Source organism: Triticum dicoccoides, chromosome 6B (genome assembly GCF_002162155.2).
Source record: "Triticum dicoccoides isolate Atlit2015 ecotype Zavitan chromosome 6B, WEW_v2.0, whole genome shotgun sequence".
Lineage (NCBI taxonomy): Eukaryota > Viridiplantae > Streptophyta > Magnoliopsida > Poales > Poaceae > Triticum > Triticum dicoccoides.
The window spans coordinates 148098713-148119541 of record NC_041391.1 but is presented as its reverse complement, the minus strand read 5'-3'; the positions used below and the strand labels follow the sequence as shown (position 1 = coordinate 148119541).

At 42.8% G+C, this 20829-nt stretch overlaps 3 protein-coding genes and 1 pseudogene across 3 annotated transcripts; 1 reads left to right on the top strand and 3 right to left on the bottom strand.

The window, feature by feature from the left end:
* Positions 1–217: 217 nt before the first annotated feature.
* LOC119325265 lies at positions 218–2921 on the top strand (annotated as a pseudogene).
* Positions 2922–3426: 505 nt separating this feature from the next.
* On the bottom strand, positions 3427–6907 carry LOC119323898 (putative vacuolar cation/proton exchanger 4). Its single transcript, XM_037597616.1, has 14 exons — positions 6670–6907; positions 6492–6583; positions 6282–6323; positions 5921–6139; positions 5729–5796; positions 5615–5643; positions 5331–5527; positions 5043–5252; positions 4786–4920; positions 4504–4620; positions 4373–4426; positions 4162–4278; positions 3976–4072; positions 3427–3698 (listed from the first exon to the last, which is right to left on the bottom strand). The coding sequence occupies exons 2-14, from the start codon at positions 6558–6560 to the stop codon at positions 3676–3678; spliced, it is 1377 nt and encodes a 458-aa protein (XP_037453513.1). The 5' UTR covers positions 6561–6583; positions 6670–6907; the 3' UTR covers positions 3427–3675.
* Positions 6908–7183: 276 nt separating this feature from the next.
* Positions 7184–10172, bottom strand: LOC119323103. The gene is made up of 4 exons (XM_037596679.1): positions 9859–10172; positions 9434–9667; positions 8417–8953; positions 7184–8314 (listed from the first exon to the last, which is right to left on the bottom strand). Exons 1-4 carry the CDS (start codon positions 10081–10083, stop codon positions 7472–7474), a joined length of 1839 nt encoding a protein of 612 aa, XP_037452576.1. The 5' UTR covers positions 10084–10172; the 3' UTR covers positions 7184–7471.
* Positions 10173–17431: 7259 nt separating this feature from the next.
* On the bottom strand, positions 17432–20447 carry LOC119321202 (receptor-like protein EIX2). Its single transcript, XM_037594993.1, has one exon. It carries the CDS (start codon positions 20391–20393, stop codon positions 17520–17522), a length of 2874 nt encoding a protein of 957 aa, XP_037450890.1. The 5' UTR covers positions 20394–20447; the 3' UTR covers positions 17432–17519.
* Between the last annotated feature and the right edge of the window lie 382 nt (positions 20448–20829).

Here is a 20829-nt window from a genome sequence, read left to right as displayed (position 1 = left end):
GTTTGTCCCAAGCGAAAATTTATAAAGTTCGAACAAGTTTATAGAAAACAATAGGAACATTCACAACAACAAAAATATCCAATGTCAAAATATATTCAGTGATGAATCTAATGGTATTGATTTGGAATTGTATATGCCAATAGTTTTTTTTTATAAACATGACCAAAGTTTGGAAAGTTTGACTTGAGACAAAACTAATATCCAGGGAAGTAAAAAACGGAGGGAGTATCTATGTTTTCCCCCTAAACATGAGTTTGATTTCATGATTTGTGAAAAGAAGTTCCAGACATGACTGTTGCAATCATAGGAAGCAAACTATCATTACGTCGGAAATATGAGTAGCTATTGTTGAAGGGTCTGAATCATCTAGGAATATTCTTATGTCCCTTATGTACACTCTTTTAGCATATTTGTTAGGCCAATATGTATCATTCTATTGACAGACTAGCACTCCCAAATCAAATAATGCTTTGTTTTTCTTGCATAAATGATGTTTACTGGACAAGATTAGACTTTTTGCAACCATGTTTCTGAATATTTTTCATTTTAGATATTGAAATTTGAAATACATCGTTTGACAAGACTTGTATGGTGCTTGACTGGATATTTAAGCTGCAGGGTTAGATTGGATCAAGCTTTCCATTTCGATTATCATTTTCTAGGGCACAACGAGCACACAGAGTGTACTTCCTGTGAAACATATCATTGCTCCTGACAGCATGGCTCACACCTGCAATGCTCCACAACCTTCAGTCCATCAAATGTTCAATGCTAAATCTGATATTTACAGTTCGGCAGATGATGCTTCTCACGTCTCGTATGCTGACTTACCAGACCCAATCTCATCGAGCTCTTCCACATTCTGTACAAGCATGTACTCATCGTCATCGACGAACTCCGAACTATGCCGGCAAATCAGCGGTTTGCCTTTCCTGCCTCATCCTCCTAAATGTGACCAGCAGCAGTATTCAGCTGCGCAAATCATCGGTCTCTGCTCTGTTGTTTGCTGCTGGTCCTAGCAATGGTGGTCAAGGTCATGATGAAGATTCACATGATCTCAAGGACTTCTTTAACCTATGTGGAAACGCTTCTGACAGTAGCTTCCACCGAGGAGGCAATGACATGGCTTTCAGTGAGCAGCTGGAGTTTCAGTTCTTGTCTGAACAACTTGGGATTGCCATCACCGACAACGAGGAGATCCCTCGGTTAGATGTGAGTACCTTTGGTTCCATGGTTGATCCTTCACTTAACAGCATTATCCGAGTATCTTCAACTAGCTTCTTGAGTTCACACGCACCTTTATCATGGCTAAGTTCAGATTTTAAATAGTAATTTTCCATATAATTCTTTCTTGCTTAGGACATATGTGGCATACCACCGCAATGGCCTCCTGTTCTAGTATCGCCTTCCTCTGACCATGAAAGTCTGCACAGTGGGGGTTGTCCGGTTAAAGTCCAGTTGAGTTCATCACCATCATCATCTGGAGCTACAGCATGTAGCAAAACGAGAATGAGATGGACACTTGAGCTCCATGAGCGTTTTGTGGAGGCTCTGAAAAAGCTCGGAGGACCGGAAAGTAGGGTGATCACTCTAGTTCAATTTTTTGGGTAATTTTTTCTTGAAAATAGAACCGTCGTCTAGATGTTTTGTTCCATGTATATATCTTGCAGAGGCAACTCCCAAGGGTGTGCTGAAGCTTATGAAGGTAGAAGGCTTGACAATCTTTCACGTAAAGAGCCATTTGCAGGTAAATGGCCAAATATCTTTAAATGCATACTCACAAACATATCATCACATTACAATGTTTATACACCACTTGTTATTTCAAAATGCAGAACTATCGACATGTGAAGCATATTCCGGAGAAAAAAGAAGGTAAGACAACTAAGGTGAAGGGAAAATCTATACAGATTAAGTGTAAAATGATTTCTGAATACTTGACATAGTGGCAGTTGTTTTCATTCATAATCTTGTCATTCTCATGAAGTTGCTTTGAGTTGTAATTTTGTCATTCTCATGAAGTTTTTTCTTTGGCTCCATGTAAATCTAGTGAAGAGACCCTGTTCAGAAGATAACAAGGCAAAATCAGCATCTGGAATTGATTCTGGCAAAAAGAAGTATCTCCCTCTCCAAAACTTGCTATCTCTTTTTATGTTAGCATGAGGGGCATGCACAAACTGTGTCATCAAAATTCACATCGATTTCCATTTCTTAGGAGTTTTCAAATGGCGGAAACTCTACGGATGCAAATGGAGGTTCAGAAACAGCTCCATGAACAACTAGAGGTAACAGTGTGATAAGAAGAGATGCTGATAGGTTCAGAAACAGTTCTTGGTTAATCTATATGCATACTGCAACTTATCTTTGCAAGCCTTTGTCAGCATTCTTGGTTAATCTATGCTTTACCTATTTGATAAGAAGAATTATTTTTATTAGTCATCACAGAACTTACTATATTCAGAAAAACTCGTAGCTTACCAGCAGTGTTAACATTGTTGTTTTGGCCATCAGGTGCAAAGGAAATTACAGCTGCGCATAGAGGAGCATGCAAGATACTTGCAGCGGATACTAGAACAACAGAAGGCCAGAAAATTCCCGGTACCGAAACCAAAGGAGAAAACAGAGGTCAACACCACTTCAGCTCTGTCGCTGAAGCGTAAAATTTCAGACGCCGAAATAGAACAGAACTCGCAGATGGATAGCACAAGGCCAGAGCTACAACTTGATCTTGAAAGTGAACCGTGATGAACGATCATGGTGCATGCTTTAACCCTATTGCCATGTAGAGTTCTAGTGCTTGCAATTGCATATATCATGCTTTTCTTGGATATACCTTATGACAAGGTCCGTCCATTAATGCTGAAATAGGTTCTAGCTAAGCCATTGTATATAATTAGTTCTGCTGCTTGTTTCCAGGAGTAAACAAGATATTCTCATCTGTAATTAAACTAGCATTGCAGTTCAAACATTGATGCCTCAAAGCTCCCTGTTCATGCCCGTAAACGTCTTAAGCATGCAAGATAAACTGAATTAAATCAAAGTTTGAGGTTGCGATGTGAACCCTACATATGGGAGTACTGCGACGAGATGATGCGCGTGGCACTGGACGTTATGGATGTCCTGGCGGCATGCCTGGACGTTACGGACGTCCTGAGCACCCTAAACGCCTTCGTCGCTTGGATTGTGAAGGGCCATGGCCAAGGTAGCCAGGAGGGAGAAGAGGAATCAGGTGGTCTCTAAGAAGTATACCATCTAAGCCTCTAAGGAGTTGATGCAATTTCGATGGCTTTGAATTTGATGGAATGGAATAAGTTGAGAACCCGATGTTTTGATTGATCTTACATGTTATGTAATGATGAGACCTGCACTTGCTGCAATTAGTTGGTAAAAAATACCAAAACTAAAATATTGTTTCAACTTTCATTCTTTGCTGGTACCATAACAAGAGAATCTGCCTACACAACTTTATACTTTTTTACCTGTATTGCCTATCTACAAAACTGGATGTGCGGCTTTCTGAAAAGAGTTTCAAGAATGGATGCACTTGAAAGACCTCTAAATGTGAGGAAACACTGCGAAATTAGTCAAAAATACACAAATAGTCCCTGTCCTGATTGCAAATTTTGTCACATGGTAGAAATCTTCTGTAGAATCCACGGGATCATCCAGGTACTGCTAGTTTTGCGCAGGGTTATTACCTGCAGGTAAAAATTTGGAATATTAGTGAATTGTGTAAATTAATCACTATACAAATCTTTCTCGCTTTCTTATTGGGTATGTATTTTGAGATTCATGAAAATAATATTATAGAGCAACCTTGTTTGTAGCTAAATGCCCAACTACTGAAAATTCATCAGCACAAACACTAATCAACCATGTACCCGAACCCGGTGGCTTTAATCAAAGCCGTACGTAAAGCCTTTGATCTGAAAGATAAAATAACAGGCAGAGGAAGTGCAAAAGTAAAGAACTTGCCATCAGGATCCTGATCGGAATGTACATAGAAACTAGCAGCGACTATCAGATAGCATAGAAACAGCATCAACCCTTTTAAGCAATTTGAAGTCCCATCCTGGAAATTGAGAGAAAAATAGAAGAGTGAATTCTCGCAAAAGCAAGGCAGAGGTCTCGAAGAATGCTACCAGTATATAATTTTAGTACCTGCAATAAAAAAGCGACAACCAGTACCGTCATTAAGAGGCTTGCGGTCTCGAAGAGATGAAAGTTCAAGTCCATGGGCTGGCCCATCATCCACCCTATCACTACACAAAATGGTATCTGCAAGATGAGATGCAGAGAAATCTGTCAGCAAAACAATAGCTGATAAATTCAGGTGAATGCCAGTAAGGCACAAACGGCTCGACCAACCTACCCCAAACATGGACATTTGTGTTGATGACCCTATTGCAACTCCCAGGGAAAGATCCTATATAAGAAAAATACAAGAACCTTATGTGATCTGTCAGAATGTAAAGACTGCTAAGAATTTTAAACTTCTCTTACTAATTTATCTTTCATCGCGAACATGACAGCACTAGCATGTTCTGCAGCATTCCCCACGATTGGAAGTAAAATAACACTGATGAACGCAACCGGTATATTCCAGGCCTGTGAAGCCCCCTGATAAATTTGCAAGGTTAATATTACCATTTTTTAAGTGAAGTAATAATTTTGTACAAATCACATAATCTGTTTCCATGAGGATAAATGCATATATGTATCTGTTAAGTAATCATAATCAACATAAGTGAACATACTCATCTAGTGGATCAGTAGAGAGCTTACGTCAATTGCATTAACTAAGTAGTCAGAGAGTACTGAGATCCAAATTGTTAAAATTGCAAGCCAGGCAATGGCTTCCCATTTTGAAATGTCAGGAGCTTCAATGTTGTCAGCATCCCCTACATTCTCACCTCTTCCCTGGTCCAATCAAATACACATATGTAACTCAGAAACTTGAAAAAGAAGATATGGAGAAATAGAAAGTCCAGCAAAACATATTCGAAAACTATGCATATCAGTATGGGCAATCCATCACTTACTTCATTAGATTCCTCGCGACGGCGACTGGTTGTCAGTTCAAAGTAGATGTAGCAAGCGTAAGCAACAAGCATGACGCAGCTGCTGAACCTTGACAAGGCTAGTCCTGACTTTCCAGAGTGGACTTCTGAATGAGTGTAATGCAGCACAGTAGGAGGCAGCAACCCCAATACGGCCATCAAAAGCAGCCCAGAGCTCACTACTGCCTCTGACTGCAACAAGAACACAGAATGAGCACTCTCATGTCTCATCTACATTGTGCAAATCTGTGAACAGACAAGAACGGTCACCTTGCTGAAATTCTGCTCCGTTTTGCCACAGGTGACCCCTCCACTGAAAAATGCGCAACCGAGAACCAGAAGCAAGTTTGACAGGATGGACCCTAGCAGAGACTGCTGGACAACTCGTAACTTTCCGCTCCTTAGCGCATGGATCGATATAATCAACTCGGTTGCATTGCCAAATGTAGCATTCAGAAGGCCCCCAACTGCATGCACATGAAATTTGTCAAGCCAACGACAATTCGAATGCTACTTGGATCGGAATGCTTCAAAGAAGAGCAACAGAGTGAGACCTGTTGGGCCTGTGAAGAATGCTAACTGCCTGCAGTAAGAAGCAGAGTGTCAGATGTTTGTTCAGTAAGATCAACAAGGATCACCAAACAAGTGTGAAAACTGTAACAAATTACTCGGTGGCGAAACCCAGTCGCTCGGCCAAAGGAATAATGCCCAACAGAGTCAGGGGAAATACCCAGCCCTTCAGCACAAACAAAGGAGTAACAGTGTAATATCAGGACAAGAAAACAAAAAAAAATGCAGCATAAAGCAGATACTAACACAAATTGATGAAACACTTGGATGCAATAATTTAGCACGCATACATTATTTCCTGTCATGTCCTTGACGACGATCGCCACAAAGCCACATGGTATCAACAGGTTGAGCTTTGACTTGAGCAGCACAAACTTGAGGCTACCAAACATCCCCAAATTCCCAGGGCCTGCATTTCTCTCAAAGCCGCCGGTTCTGCGAGACAGCCCTTCCGAGGCAATAAGCGTGTCGTCGTCAAATTCGTCTGCTCCATCGGAGAATGTGGAGGCCTGTTCTATAGGAAAATCAACGAGAGCAAATCCAGTGAATAAGTATGGAGACACCGAAACCAAAAACATAGAAAAAACATATGCAAATGAGGAATGTATGATGAATGCACTAGACGGTAAGGAAACTGTTGTGATCACTCACTTGAGTGGCAAACTTCTGGCCATTTCCATTGATCCTGTCCATCTGTGAATCAACAGAGACCGGTAAATATATGGCAATTAGTTGGTTAATATTAATTAGATCATTCCCACCCGGTTGCCATGTTAATTATTGCAATCTCTCAATTAATTATCGGTTTGATTTGGGTGGAATGCAGAACAGGAAAGGAGAGGGATGAGAGAAAAAAAAAACCTGACGAGAGTTCTGACGGCCGGGCAAGAGCCGCCGGGAGTCGGAGCCGGACGCCGCCGTCGACGTCATCGTCCTGATCCACGGACGAAAGCCTGATGCGGAGACGTAATCCTCATGGATAATGAATCGGAAGAAGAAGAAGAGGGAGATGATCGGGAGAAATTAAATATTATATTACCTGATCTCCTGCGAAATGCGCTTTTATGTTATATCTCCTCCTAAAACCTGATCCTAGTTAGGGCGCCCGTCATCCATGAAGGAATCATGACGAGGAGGAGGACGAGAGGCGAGATGCGTGCATGGCCAGGTTAGGTTAGAGACGGGTACGGCACCACCTCGCCCCCACCAAAATCCACCTCTGTCTCTCTCAGGTTCCTTTTAGGTCGTGGTCTGGAAGAGAGAGATAGAGAGAGAGAGAGAGCGTCTAGAGAACTGGGAGAGTCTAGAGAGAGAACGTCAGTTTTAAGGGGGGCGCCTATTCATTCATAGCCTCAATATTTTCAATCGGTTGATTTTTCAGCCGTAGATCCGACGGTCGGCATCTTCCTCCTCGCGACCCTCCGTATAACCATGAGTGGAAGAACACAGCAGTAGTAGGGCCAGTTTTTTTTTTTTTGGAAAGGAGCCCCCGGTATTAAGGGGGAAACATGCAAGAGTTGGAACAACACTAGGAGATTAAACATATTGCAAGATAAGAAAATGGAGATGATCATTCAAGAGACAAGATACAGTGATTTACTGAGGTCTCACGTAACACTGCAGATACATCGGAGCGTTCCTCGGATCAATAATGCTACAAGGAGCCACAGTTGATACATGTCCTCGAGAGGCTAGAAAACTTAGTTGAGAATGTAAAACAAAATTTGCAAGACTCAGAATTTGCAGGAGTCAAGCTTCGGACCGAAGCGTGATTGTTCGTTTGGTAACCTTTGGTGATGGTACGAGGTAGCTCGGCAAGATGTGACCCCAAGAACACCCGGTTATCCTCTCCGTGACTGTGGCTTTCCTCTCCTGGAGTTGCTGGATCCGGTTTTCTTCTCGTCGCCCCTCTTGATGAACCCGGTTAGAAATTTCTTTGCCTTCGACCATTGCTGAATTGACTCTTCGTTTCTCATGAACGGGCAGACTTCACTGATTGTAATCTTTGGGACCACGCGCGGTTCTTCTACCTTGTTGCTCACGTCGCACCCTCGGGTTTCATGACCAGCTGAACCAACTGTTGTTCCAGCAGATGGCGTTCCCGTGGAACTCGGCGAGTTCTGCTCAGCCGAGGGCTGAGTTATAGCCTCTGGGGATCCCAGAGATGTCATACCTAATGAGGTCACTTCCCTCCTGGATTCGGTGCGCGCGACAGAGGTCTCGGTAGCAGGTTCAAGTTTTGGTGGTGCTGGGTTGATGTTCGGCAATATCTGCGATATACTGAAAGACGTAGCCCCCATGCCTCCTACAAGATCTCTCCAGGCAGACTTCTGAGTCCACACAGAACCCCTTTTTGGTTCAGTAGTAGGAAGCTCATTTTGTGAACCTTCGTTTTTGGTGGAACGACCTGTTAGAGCATCAACACCTTGAAGACCAGCAGAACTTTTAGCTCTATCAAGTACAGAAGAGAAACCATGCGTTCCTTTTCCTGACAAAACAGAGGATTTTTGTTCATTTTGGATGGCTACTGCCACAGATGGCAAAGACTTCCCTGTAGTCCTCCTGTCTGCATTCATTGAAGTAGACTGCTTCTTGTTTCTAGGTTCAGATAAATCCTCTGATTTCTGTCTCTTCTTTTGTGGAGAAATCTCATCAAAATGCTGACGTTTCCTGAACCGCTCGTCCTAATATTTAGAAATTAATTAGGAGTGTTATTGCACATAATTGAATGAAAAAATTGTGCATCACAGGATAATTATTCAGGCAAGTAACTGCAATACGCATACCTTATTCACTGCTTGGTTTGCCCTATTTAACTGGGCAGCTGAGTTGTTGGCCTTGCGAGGAGCAATGTTGATCACAAGGTCATCATCATCCAATTCTTCTTCAGAAGGATCATCTGTTTCTTCCATTTGGAGGTCATCCAAATCTTCTTCAGGAGTTTCTGTTGTTTCTTCCATTGGCAAATTATTGTCGGAATCAGAGGGTTCTGTCTCCGTATCAGAGGGCTCTGTCTCAGCATTAGAGGGTTCTGTCTCAGCATCAGACGGTTCCATGATGTTAACAACATCTTGTTTCTGCACTTCCGACGAATCGATTTGCTCAGTGTCCTTCTCAAAGAGCTTACTCATCACAGAATTCATGATGTTTCGCTCCTTCTCATATGCAACACGATTAAGAACAGCAGCATATTCTTCATTAGCTTTCTCAGGAGGTCCACAGTGCTCCTCACAGTCGCAGAAATGAATTGGGTAAGAAGGGACTTCAATATTTCTGAAACTGTATTTGTGCTTTCCACTGCCTTTAAAAGGCAAAGGTTTCAGCTGTAAAACAGATCATTGGTTAGGAGAATGCATGTTAAGGAAATAACTGACATATTAGATGATCATTTCGGTAGGAAATGCACAGCTGCTATTTTGATCGATATACTGCATGACAGACTACTCTTTTACCCTTGCTGTTTCTGTTGCAACCAGTCTCAACAAGATATTTATCTACACACAATTTCATACTGAATTGCTATTTCTCATTCAAAACCTAATCTTACAATTTACACCTGCTAAGTTTGTCTCATATTCCAATACAAAATGAACATGATTCGAGCATCAGTTCATGCTTATCAAAAAAAAAGTACAATGAAGCAATTCCAAGAACATGCTATTAATCATCAGGAGGAATGGCATACTATTACTTGCATGGTCACACCTATTTGCACAGACTAAAAAAACTACAGAACACGCGATTTGGAAAATTCATTAAAACAGTCGGACCAAAGAATTATGCAACACAGAGAGACAACTCACCTTCCTCAATCTCGGGAAGTAGATGTTAAGCTTTGAACTTTCCAGAGCATCCTTCTCCAGCTTCCGCTTCTCCTTCTCCTCCTGCTTGTCCACACTATCTTCCGCAGGCATTTCTTGAGCAGCTGCCGCTGCCGCCGCCGCCTCCTGCTCCCATTCTCGCTTCAGTCGAACGAGGTAGTGCTCCTTGGCCTTCTCCAGTTTCAGCTTCCCTCCTTTCCATTTGCACCCATTGTACTACACGCAAATTGACATCCTATCAGAAATCCTCTGCGCAACCGCAAAGCGAGATATCAAACAGCAATAGGAAGGCCAAAATCTCGTTTATCTCCACCAAAGGCGCTCATTAGCGCGAACGGATAGAATTAACAAACCCCAATCTGCTACTACTAACAAGGAGATGGTTGGATGGGGCGGCGGATGCTTACGGTGGAGAAGAGCTTGGCCAGGGCCTTGTGGGAGGGGCATTGGAAGTCGACGTAGGCGAAGCTGCGGCCGCTGGTGCGCACGAACTCGACGCCGGCGACGCGGCCGATGGAGCCGAACACGGCCTCCAGGTCGGCCGCGGACACGCCCTCCGCCAGCCCGCCTACGAATAGACGCGTGGTGACGGCGCCACCGCCGTCTGCCTCCGCCGCGGCCGTCGCCGCCATGAGAAAAGTGTGGTCGCGGAGCGCGAGACGGTGGCGGCGGCGAGGGCAGGGCAAGGGCGAGCAGAAGGGGGAGCCGCGTGGCTGTAAGATTCGTGCGGCGCCAGCGTCGATGGCTGAGGGGGTTCCTTTCTCGCGGAGCTGTGGTCGGTGGCTGGAAGGTGGGACCCAGGAGCTGACGTGCTGACAGGTACACTGGCTTCGGTTGGGCTTAGATGGGCCAAATTGTATGCTCAATTGTGTACCATCTAGCCCGAATGGTAGCCCTAAGAGTTAGCCTGAACGATTCCCAAAAAAAAAAAAAACCTGAACGGTTTTAAGGTTGAGAGACCATTTTTCCATTAAAAAGGTTGTTTTTGTCCAAGTTAAAAAAAGGTTGTTATTGCCCTATTTTCTTAAAAAAGGTTGTTTTTCTCCAAACAAAAGTTGAGAGACCATTTTTCATGTGTTCTGAAAAAACATTTCCATTGTTCTAAAAAAAGAGACCATTTTCATGTTTCTCAAATGAAAAGAGATGTGTTTCATGTATGGAGTACATATAATGCTATTTTGGCGCAATTTGGACCAAAAAGAAAAGAAAAGACCAGGTACATATAGATGTGTCATGTATGCCACCACTTGCACACGTCGTCTATCGAAGACTGGAATCGTGGAGGAAAACAAAGCAAAAGTTATTCGTGTAATCATGTAGTAACGGTGAGAGAATAGGAGGGGCCTAAACCTTGAAAACGAGGTTGTGTAAGAACAATACAAACAGTGTGTTGTCAAACGAAATGATCGAGTACCGCACCCTAGATGGCTAAAGTCTAGTAGCCGAAAGCATCACTTACACTCTGACCCGAGTAGTATGTAGCACATGGGATCTCGTATGAATCAACAAGGATCACCTTGCAAGTCTAAATACTCAAGGGTGGCGATAGCAAAGTACAGGGCCGATCCTGGGGTAGGGCGAACGGGGCGGCCGCCCCGGGCCCCCGAAAGTCAAGGCCCCCCTCCCAGGTATATGTACGTTAGTACGTACTCCCTCCGTCCCAAAATTCTTGTCTTAGATTTGTCTAAAAACGGATGTATCAAGTCACGTTTTAGTATTAGATACATCCGTATCTAGACGAATCTAAGACAAGAATTTTGGGACGGAGGGAGTACAAGCATACAAGTCTTCCAGTGAAAAAAACAATTGAAGCCAATCGCAGCGTCTCGCTCAGCCTCTGGTGTGCTAGTCTAGGGAACTAAAAAATATATGGTGGGCCTGGCCCATGTTTGCACGTACGTGGAGACCGGAGAGAAAAAGGAATCTTGGATTCACTAATCACTACTCCCTCTGTATCGAAATAGTTGTCGTTGGAGTAGCTGAAGTTCAGCTACTCCAGCGACAACTATTTTGGTACAGAGGGAGTATTTCCTTAACTTCGGATCGGTCGTTCTCTGCCCTTTTTGCTGCTCCGCTGTTCCTGTTCATCTAACCCTCTTCGACTCTGCCTCCTCACGAATGACGCAACGGCTGCGGCAGGTACGTCTGGTCGCGCCCTCTTCCCTCGCATGTTCTTCTTCCTGTTTATTTTCTTTCTTATCCTGATTCCCAACTTATCAATCGATTGAACAGGTTAACAGGGAATTGTTGTTAGGGCGTTTGAATCATTGCGCACATGTAGTCAGATTAGATTACAGAGAGAAGGTACTATAGTATGCCCTAGCAGATTCAATACATTAGATGATCTTCTATACTAAATCTAATATTTTAATTAGCTTTGCGCTAATTTGTTCCTTTTAATTTTAGCAGGGGTCATGTCGAGTTCGGGTAGAAAGAAAGGAAGAAGGATGCAGATGAGGAGATAGAAGAATTGAGAGGATCTCTTTTTAAATATTATAAGAGCGATGCAAGCACTCCAAGAAATCCAGACGAGTTGGCGATAGTTCTTGCGGGTGACCAAAACTAATGGCAATTAGGAAGATGATGGTCATAATCCTATAAAAAGCAATGTTGACTTCAACATGGATGATAGCACTGTGAGTGATCATGAGCCCATGTTTATTTTCTATTGCATATCGGATTTTTCTTTACTATGCCTGTTGCATCGGCTGAAAGAAATTTATTCAAAGTTGAGATTGTTGAAGAACTACCTGAGATCTACAATGTTGCAAGAGAGGTTAAATGGCCATGCAACTTTCCGCAAAAAAAATGGCCATGCAACTTTATGCATTGAGAAAAAAAATTGCTTGACAAAATTGATACTAATATTATTATTAGCGATTTTGCATCTCATAATGATAGGAGATTTTTTTTTGAAGGTAATATGTAATACATTATGTGATATGCACAATCATTTTGGACGCACTTAATTATTTTCTTTGATACAAATTATATCCACATATGATGATTATCAATTAGACATTTATATTAAGGGCCCCGAAAGGCCCGGGATTGTAGTTTCGTCCCGGGCCCCCAAAACCTCAGGACCGGCCCTGGCAAAGTAGTACCGTATTTTAAGATTGAAGAGGTCGCCACAGGCGTCTTCAAACATAGGTTTAATTCATGATTGATCAGTTAAACGAGCAAATGATCCTCTTACCATAATCAGCAAACCAGTCATTGGTTCTAAAAAATAAATTATTTTTATTTATCACAAAAACCATGTATGCAAATTCATAAAGCATGAAGTTGCAGTATCATGCCCGCTTGAATCTTGCAAGGTTTAATAAATTGTAAGAAAAAATCGTTTGATTATAACATAGGGATAACAAGTGGCCTCCTAATTTGACTTGGTGCATTTGCATAAAATGTAGATGTTGGATACTGTCGCCAGTAGGATGTCAAGTGGATTATCATGATTCTGTTTGTCTGGTTGCTAGTAAGTTCCGGAGTCAACTGGCTGCTAGATATTTTATGTTTTTGCCTCGATCCTCATCCCTACATGGCAGTCGTAAGTCTTGGTCAATGATCGCCGCCCAGGACAATCGAAGAAGGTTGTTTCTCTTCAATTCTTTAGTAAAACAGTTAAGTTGAATCCCTCTGATGTTTCAAGGGACCAACTGACTGCTAGTTAGTCAACACATAAAACAAATTCCAAAAATGTTTCTTTGGCCCGTGCAGTCGCTTGGATTGGTTGGAAAATCTCCTGGATTGGATTAGGGGGGCATCTAGGTCTCGCTTACTGCAGAAAAAATCTTGCTAGTTTCTTCGTTCCTTTGCTTCCTTTTTCATTTCCCCTTCTCTACCTTTTGTATTCCAATTTGTTTTACATTACTTTTTTTAGTATTGTTCAGTATGCATTAAAAACATTCATAAAATATATATACTCCTATATAGTGTACGAGTAGCAAGTCATATGAACCGTTGGATCTTCCTAATTGGACGGCTCAAATTTAATGGCTTGTGTTACTGGTATACGTGGCTGCATATAAACCGTTGGATATGTTAATCTGATGGCCTACATTGTAGGGATTCGCTGCGCCATTTCCCCGTGCTGCCAGTCTGCCACTCTCAGATGTAGTAGTACTCTCTAGGGTGTGCATGCATGTGATTCTCCTTGCGTTCTTTATAGCCAAGCCACTATCCAGAAATTTCCAGCAAACTCCGGTGATGCATGCAGGAGTAGAGTAGAGTGGCGCGAGGAGTACTAGCAGTAGCAACTAGCAAGTACGCATCATGATGAGAGAGAGAAAGCATGTGATGGTGTAGCCTGGGTAAAGGCGCACAAGCTGAAACAAATTAAACAGTGACGAACAAAGTGAAAATGTAATATATGTACGGCTAAATAGCTTTTACTTTCTCTTATAAATTTATTTTACAAATATTTATTACCCTTGTTTTCTTAGTTTTTATCAACAATTATGTGAAAACTCTGATTTGTAAACAGACACAATTAATGTTTAAATTACTATTTTATTTCTAACGATAAATAACTTGCAAACCCATTCTCTCTGTTGCTTAATCTAATATTTCCTCCGATCCTTAATAAGTATCACAGTTCTGAACTGAAGTTAAACTTAAACTTTATTAAGACAAACATTTGAGGACGAACCTGGTATACTTTTTCTCATGGTATTCTATATTGTGTAAATTCGGTATTTCACGGATATATTTATTAAATCATGCAAAATTTTATAATTAATAATTATTTAGTCAAATCATGATACTATTTACTCCCTCTCTCTCAGTTTACAGGGCATGCGTGTATCCCTAGGTCGTCAATTTGATCAACCTAATACAAGTCATATATTACAAAAAATATACCAATATAAACTTCAAATATTCTATTTTTAAATGATATAATTTTTGTGTGATATAGTTTATATTAGGGTGATCAAATTGGTAACCTAGGTGTACGCATAGGACTTATAAACTAAAACGGAGGTAGTAACTTTTTTTGTGAAATATGATACTACTTAAAATTACCCACATGTATGTGTAGTAATAACTACATCTACACGTGCATGGCACGTGCCATTTACTAGTATTAAAAAAATCACACCATTCAAAATCATATTCGTAACTTTTAAGAAAATGTTCACACATTCATGACTTTCAAAAATCTTCACAATATTTTAAAAAAATGTTCATGAAATGTAAAAAATGTTCACATGATGTGTAAAATAAATTTTAACATTCAAAAAATTGTTCGTGACATTTACAAATATTCATGCGTTTGAATATTAGGTTCATGACATTTAAAAAAATATTCATGAAAATAAAAAGGTGAGTGTGCACTGTATATAGAATGGACACATGTGACATCCCTCCTTCCTACTACTAAATAGGCCTTATTATATATACATGTATTTACTAAAAATCAGCCGACTGATTTTCACTATGTTCTAAGTTAAATTCTGGATCGTCTGATCTCTGTTACGGATGTTAATGCGGACGTTTGGGATTGCCCGCCGGATTGGTGGTGGGCTTTTCGGTTGTGCTTTTTCTTTACCGGGCTGTGAACCCGACCCGTGTTTTTGCTACGGGCGTCGATCGTTTTCCTGAATTTTCTGTTCTACTAGGCATTCTGTGTCAGTTCATCCTTGTGCCACCGCAGCGTCAGGAGGCGGGTTGGCGGCGAGGAGGCTGCCGGCGAGCAGCCTGAGGGACAAGGGACGGGGGAGGCTGTGGAGTCGGCAAGTAGCGGGAGGAAGGAGATGGAGAGGACGCCAACGGGGCTGTCCCATCGGGCGCGCCACCAGCGAGCGGTGGTCCGCGAGGGCGAGAAACCCCAGGTCGTCGCTGGCTGCGAGACCTGTACGGCGAGCTTCTCCCCTCCCCCCTGCTCTCAGCCCCTTGTCTTCTTCTTCTCGGTCGTCACCGGTTTTATGCGTCGCGCTGATTTTGCAGCTACCTCTCTGTGCGTCGCTATGATTCAGTCGATTTCTACCTGCAAAATCGATTTCTCGACGGTCCTGGCCCGGTGTATGATTCAGTCGATGCTATTTCGGTTCCATGGGAGTCCACCGTTTGGTTTTATTCCAGAAGTTCGTCACTGATCTGATGGGGGAAACCAGGTACATCCGAATGTGAATAACTAATCTTGTTTCGATTTGTTCAGTACATTGTTTTAGTATATCAAGGTCAAAACACTGTGAGTGTCATTATTGTCAAGTGTTCAGTGGTTAGTTATTACTAGTAGTTCAGGTTCAGGTTCAGTTATGAGTAACAATTGCCATTCTTTTTAATTACGGTTTAGAATTCTGTGCATGCACAACTTTCGATTGAGCTTTGTTCCAAATTTGCACATGCACAAGTAGCTTAGCGGAAAACTCGTTCAGTCGTAACATTCAACCAAGCATCTGGACCATTTTTTCTGTTAATATCTTTTCAACCATGCACATGTACGAGTAGGAATGCTCAGTATCTTTTTGGCCATACTAAATGCAGTTCTCGACGGTGAACATGTACAAGTAGTAGAAGTAGCAACTGGAATGCTAAATTCAGTTATCAGTGACTCGGCATCCAGTTGCGTGATCACCTCAGTTTTGTTTTATTATTTAGCAGTGTTCAGAGTTTCGTTATTTATATTCTATATTTTCGGAAGCTATTTGTCTAGGTTCAGTCCTGCTATCATCTTTGTCAGTCATCAATTTATCAATTCATCATTTACTTTTGCATATTTACAGTTTTCAGGTTCTCATTATATCAGTCAAATCACTCCCTCTTATTTCTTCATTTTCTCATTTTGTTATTCAGTCTCCAAAATGAACATGAGCCTGAACTTGAGAGACAGGCAATTGATTTATTCATTTAGTTGCAATGTCCAAAATGAAGAACTCCTGGTCATCTTCAGTTTACTTCTCCCATTTTGTTGTGTCTTTAGTATTCAGTCCAAAGCTAATCATTCGTTTGTTCTTCAGTCCTTATGTTTGCATCACTCTTTAAGTGATTCATTTTTCAGTCTTGTCATTCATTCATCTACCCTTTAGTTTTGATTTCTCAGATCAAGGCGCCGAGGGGTATATCAGCTTAGGGAGTGTTGTTATACCTCTCATATTTAGTCATTTTTCAGTCTTGCCCCTCGGCATTTTTTCCGTTTCTACATACCCACCGGCCACCGTAGCTCGGCAGCACAACCAATTAGTAACCAACATTTTGTTAGTCCATTTTGTAGCTGGCCAAGTTCAGAAAACTAGAACTAGTTAGGTGGGGCATTTGTCTAGCGAACCCATTAGCAGGAGGGGATGGGAAACAACATTCTATTTGTGATGGGCACCAAAGAGGTAATTCAAGAATGAACTGCCATATTGTGTTGAAGAAGTTGTTGCTGTAAATTTTCAATTGAGTTGGGGTCAGTTCTAGGTTTCTTTGTTCTGTCTTCTTGCCTTATCATTTCTCTTCTTGCCTTTTTCAGTCTTTTTGTCTTGTGATGTCGTTCTTCCCTTGTTTGTTTCTGTATATTATTTCTTCCGATATGTTTTGTGTTGTTCAGTCCCCCCTCAGATATGTTATTCTATTCTTCAGATATGTTTTGTGCTCTTCGGTCATCCCTCACTAAGCGTTATACTTTACGTGTTGTAGCATTTATCTTGGACAATAAGATTTTTTCAGAGGAAAAATATGTGCTGCACATATCTTCTGAACTTTTGAAAAGGCTCAGTACTGGAATGACATTTTCAAAGTTTAAGCTAATGCAATGGGGAAGAAAAGCTTTTAGGGTTTCTGAAATGAGTCTCTCTCTATACAAGATCACTTGTATTGGTTGTGTGTAAGCAGCAACTTCATGATGCGTTTTTTCCAGCATGCCTGATGCCTTCTTTAGTATTAGCTGCATCTATGCTCCAAAATCACCACGGTTCATCATGGCTCACAAGTAAGGTTGCATCATGCATCATGCAACATTCATTATTGCAAGTTTACGGAAAACGAGAAGATATATACTAGCACAAGTCTCTAAATACATGCTATTCAGTTTCATTTATTCGTACATGTCGTAAGCTGATTTAATTTAGCACTTGAATTGTAGTTACCTTTTCCTGGCAAACCTGCCCCAAGTGACAACTATGAACACATAGGCTTTGTCATGCACCTTGTCAAAGAAGCAGAAATAAGAAATCCTCCATGCTTTCTTGAAGAGCAGAGCACAAAACACAACCCAGAGGCCAGCCATAAACCCTGACCCAAGTCCAAAGTAAAAGAACAATGTCGACTCCGAAACTTTTCCACTCTGTTGATGGTCAGGCTGTGGTGCATTATTGTTGACTGAGCAACTTTTATGAAGGATGGGACCACAAAGGCCAGGGTTGCCATTGTATATGGATGGATACTCCGTGTAAAGAGTGTCAAGTTGAACTCCTGATGGTATTATTCCTGCTAGATGATTATATGACAGGTCCAGAATGCTCAAGTATGTTAGATTCGACAAGCTTGACGGAATTTCTCCTGAAATATCATTGTTCGAGAAGTCAAGTGACTCCAACGTCTGCATGTCCCCAATCTTCTTAGGTAACCCTCCATTCAGTTGATTCCATGACAAGTTCAGGTTTATCAATCCACCAAGAGACGTTATTTCCTCTGGAATTTTACCGGTTAAATAGTTGCAAGAGAAGTCAATGCTCAATATCTCCAAAACACCAACACCTCTATATTTAAGTTCTTGCCTCTTGAAGACTACTGGCATATCACCAACCATAATTTGGAAATCTGCAACGACGGTGCCAGGAACGTGTACATATGGTGTTGTCATCATTGTTAGATTTGATAGATGATGAGGTATGGAACCTGATATCCCATTGGCCGCCAGATTCAAATGATAAAGTTTGCTGAGACTTGTGATATTATCCGGAATATGCCCGTGGAACATGTTGTTGCTCAGCCGTAGAAACTGTAGTTTCCCCAAGTTCCCAATCCACATTGGCAATGTTCCAGAGAATCTGTTCCTTGCCAGATCCAAAAAGGATAGCGCTGTGCAGTTTTCTAGAAATGGTGGAAAATTGCCAGAGAAACTATTGTTACTTAGCAATAGAAATGTCATGTGTTTTGTGCTGAAACATTGAGGAAGTTCTCCTTCGAGAATATTGTTGGCTAAATCCAAGGAATACAAGTACAGTTCGCATACAAACACTGGAATTTGACCTGTGATGTAATTGGAGAATAGACTTATTGTACTTAGTTTTGGAGCCCCAAAATCTGATGGCAGGGGTCCTGATAAAGAGTTTCTTGATATGTCCAATATCTCTAGATTTCTGGGCAATTGAGGTATTCTACCAGATATATTGTTCGAACTAGAATATAGTGATACCAATGACATGTTACCCATATTTTTTGGCAAGGCACCACTTATTCGGTTATTGGAGATATCCAAGTATGTGATCTTTGAGAAGGAACTGGAGAACCAATCTGGAAACCTATCTGTTATTCCTGTGCTTGAGATGTCAAGGCGAGTAAGACCCACTTGCCACTTAAGCCATGCAGGAAACAGATGACCTATCTGGCAAGATGCAAAACTGGCCTCTTGCAGTCTGAAGGGAGGAACCCATTCTGAACCCACCACAATCTCCAGTTGATTGTCAGATAAATATATTTGCTCTAAGCTTTTTAGACCATGAAAGTGTCCTTCTGCAATCAGACCATCCAAGTGATTCTGACCAAGAACCAAGCTAGCCAAATTAGTGAGAGTACCGATTGCAGGTGGCACATGTCCAGTCAGGTTGTTGTTCCAAAGGTCTAGAACCCTCAAATCTGTAAACCGCCCTATAGATTCCGGTATAGGCCCAGTAATGTTGTTTGAACTGAGATCAAGAATGACTAAGCTGGTGCGGTGTCCCATCCAATCCGCTAGAGTTCCTGTCAATTGGTTTCCCATCAGGTGCAATTCCTGCAATTTGTCCGAGGAACATTGCGGGAGCCTCTCCGCTTCAAATCCATTTGAGAAACAAAAGTCAAGGTCTAGGAACTTCAAGTTGCATAGGTTCTTCAAGTCTGCCGAGCCCATGCTCATCATGTGGCTGCCACTCTCTCCGAAGGATAGTTCTTGCAAGCGTACCATACCCCCCAATGCATCAGGAAGCGGACCATACAGGGCGCCGTTGTTAACTTCAAGGTAGAGCCGCTTGAGTCTTGTTAGGTTCCAGAACCAACAGGACGCGACTGGCTGGTCAAAGTTGTTGAGAGCAAGGTCGAGCACCTCAAGAGTCGTGGTAAGGTTTGAGTGTGGGAGTGATTGGTTCGCACTTGTGAGCGAGCAATCTTCAAGATGAAGGGACCTCAAAGGAAGGGCGTTCACCGCATGAGCCCAATCAGCCGCCATACTCAGGTCCACGAAATTCAGGCCGAGAAACCTTAGGAATGGCAGACGTGTTAACCAGGAAAGATCGTTGGAGGACACATTTCTATTGCTTGAGAGGTCAAGATGTTGCAGCTTGGAGAGGTTGCCAAGGTGGGGAGGCACTTGGCCAGAAAACGGCGCTTCCCCAGAATACGGCGCTCCGGATAGGTCGAGATATCTCAGGTTTCCCATGGAACCCAGAAATTCGGGAATACTGCCAGCCGGGCCCACGAGGCGGTTGGAGCTGAGATCAAGATGCTCCAGGTGCGGCAGGGAGAGCAAGGATGGACTTATCTCGCCGGCTAGTCCCTGGCCTCGAAGGTTGAGCGCGACGACATGGCCGGTCCGGTTGCTGCACCGGACGCCCCTCCACCGGCAGCAGTCGTCTTCGCGCCATGAGGCGAGGAGGCCGGCGGCGTCGCTGCTGATGGTGATCCCTTGCTTGAAGGCCAGCAGCGCGTCCCGCTCCTGCGGCGGGCAGGCGGCTGCCGCCGGTGGCTGCTCCGCCAGCGCATGCGGTGAGGCGGCGAGCAGCACCGCGAGGAGGAGCAGCGGCTTTGGAGGAGGATGCATGGTGGGTAGTTGGTGGGCGCTGGGCAGACAATAGTGGTGTGCGCACTGCACATCGGCACTGCACGGTTCTGTTGGATATAGTCCAGTTCACAGCCCGTCCACGGTCGGGGTCGCCGAGTCAGTCGTCGTCTTGGTTCGTGTTAGATACAAAAGCCCAACTGTGTAATATGTAATTGTGTATCATTATAAATACATATGACAGGCCACCCTTAGAGGATCGAGCCAGTTCCCACAAATCCATTTGTTTTACATGGTATCAGCCTAACCTTAGGTCCTACCCTACATCAGCCACCGCCGCCGCCGTGCCCTCAACTCTCGGGCCGCCGTCGCCGCCGCTGCCATGACCGCTTCCGCCTCCGGTTCCGCCAGCTCCGGGTCCATCCCCGCGTCGCTGGCCGCCCTTCTCAACCTCCCCGCCCACGCCGGATCGTCGCCA

Excerpts from the sequence above, each read along its gene's own strand:
- LOC119323898 (XM_037597616.1), bottom strand. The coding sequence starts at position 6,560 with ATGACGTCGACGGCGGCGTCCGGCTCCGACTCCCGGCGGCTCTTGCCC. Across the intron at positions 6,140-6,281 it reads GCCAGAAGTTTGCCACTCAA|GCCTCCACATTCTCCGATGG; the intron begins GTGAGTGATCAC and ends CCTATAGAACAG. Across the intron at positions 4,921-5,042 it reads GTCGCGAGGAATCTAATGAA|GGAAGAGGTGAGAATGTAGG; the intron begins GTAAGTGATGGA and ends TGATTGGACCAG.
- LOC119323103 (XM_037596679.1), bottom strand. The coding sequence starts at position 10,083 with ATGGCGGCGACGGCCGCGGCGGAGGCAGACGGCGGTGGCGCCGTCACC. Across the intron at positions 8,954-9,433 it reads ACTTCCCGAGATTGAGGAAG|CTGAAACCTTTGCCTTTTAA; the intron begins GTGAGTTGTCTC and ends TCTGTTTTACAG. Across the intron at positions 8,315-8,416 it reads CAAACCAAGCAGTGAATAAG|GACGAGCGGTTCAGGAAACG; the intron begins GTATGCGTATTG and ends TCTAAATATTAG.
- LOC119321202 (XM_037594993.1), bottom strand. The coding sequence starts at position 20,393 with ATGCATCCTCCTCCAAAGCCGCTGCTCCTCCTCGCGGTGCTGCTCGCC.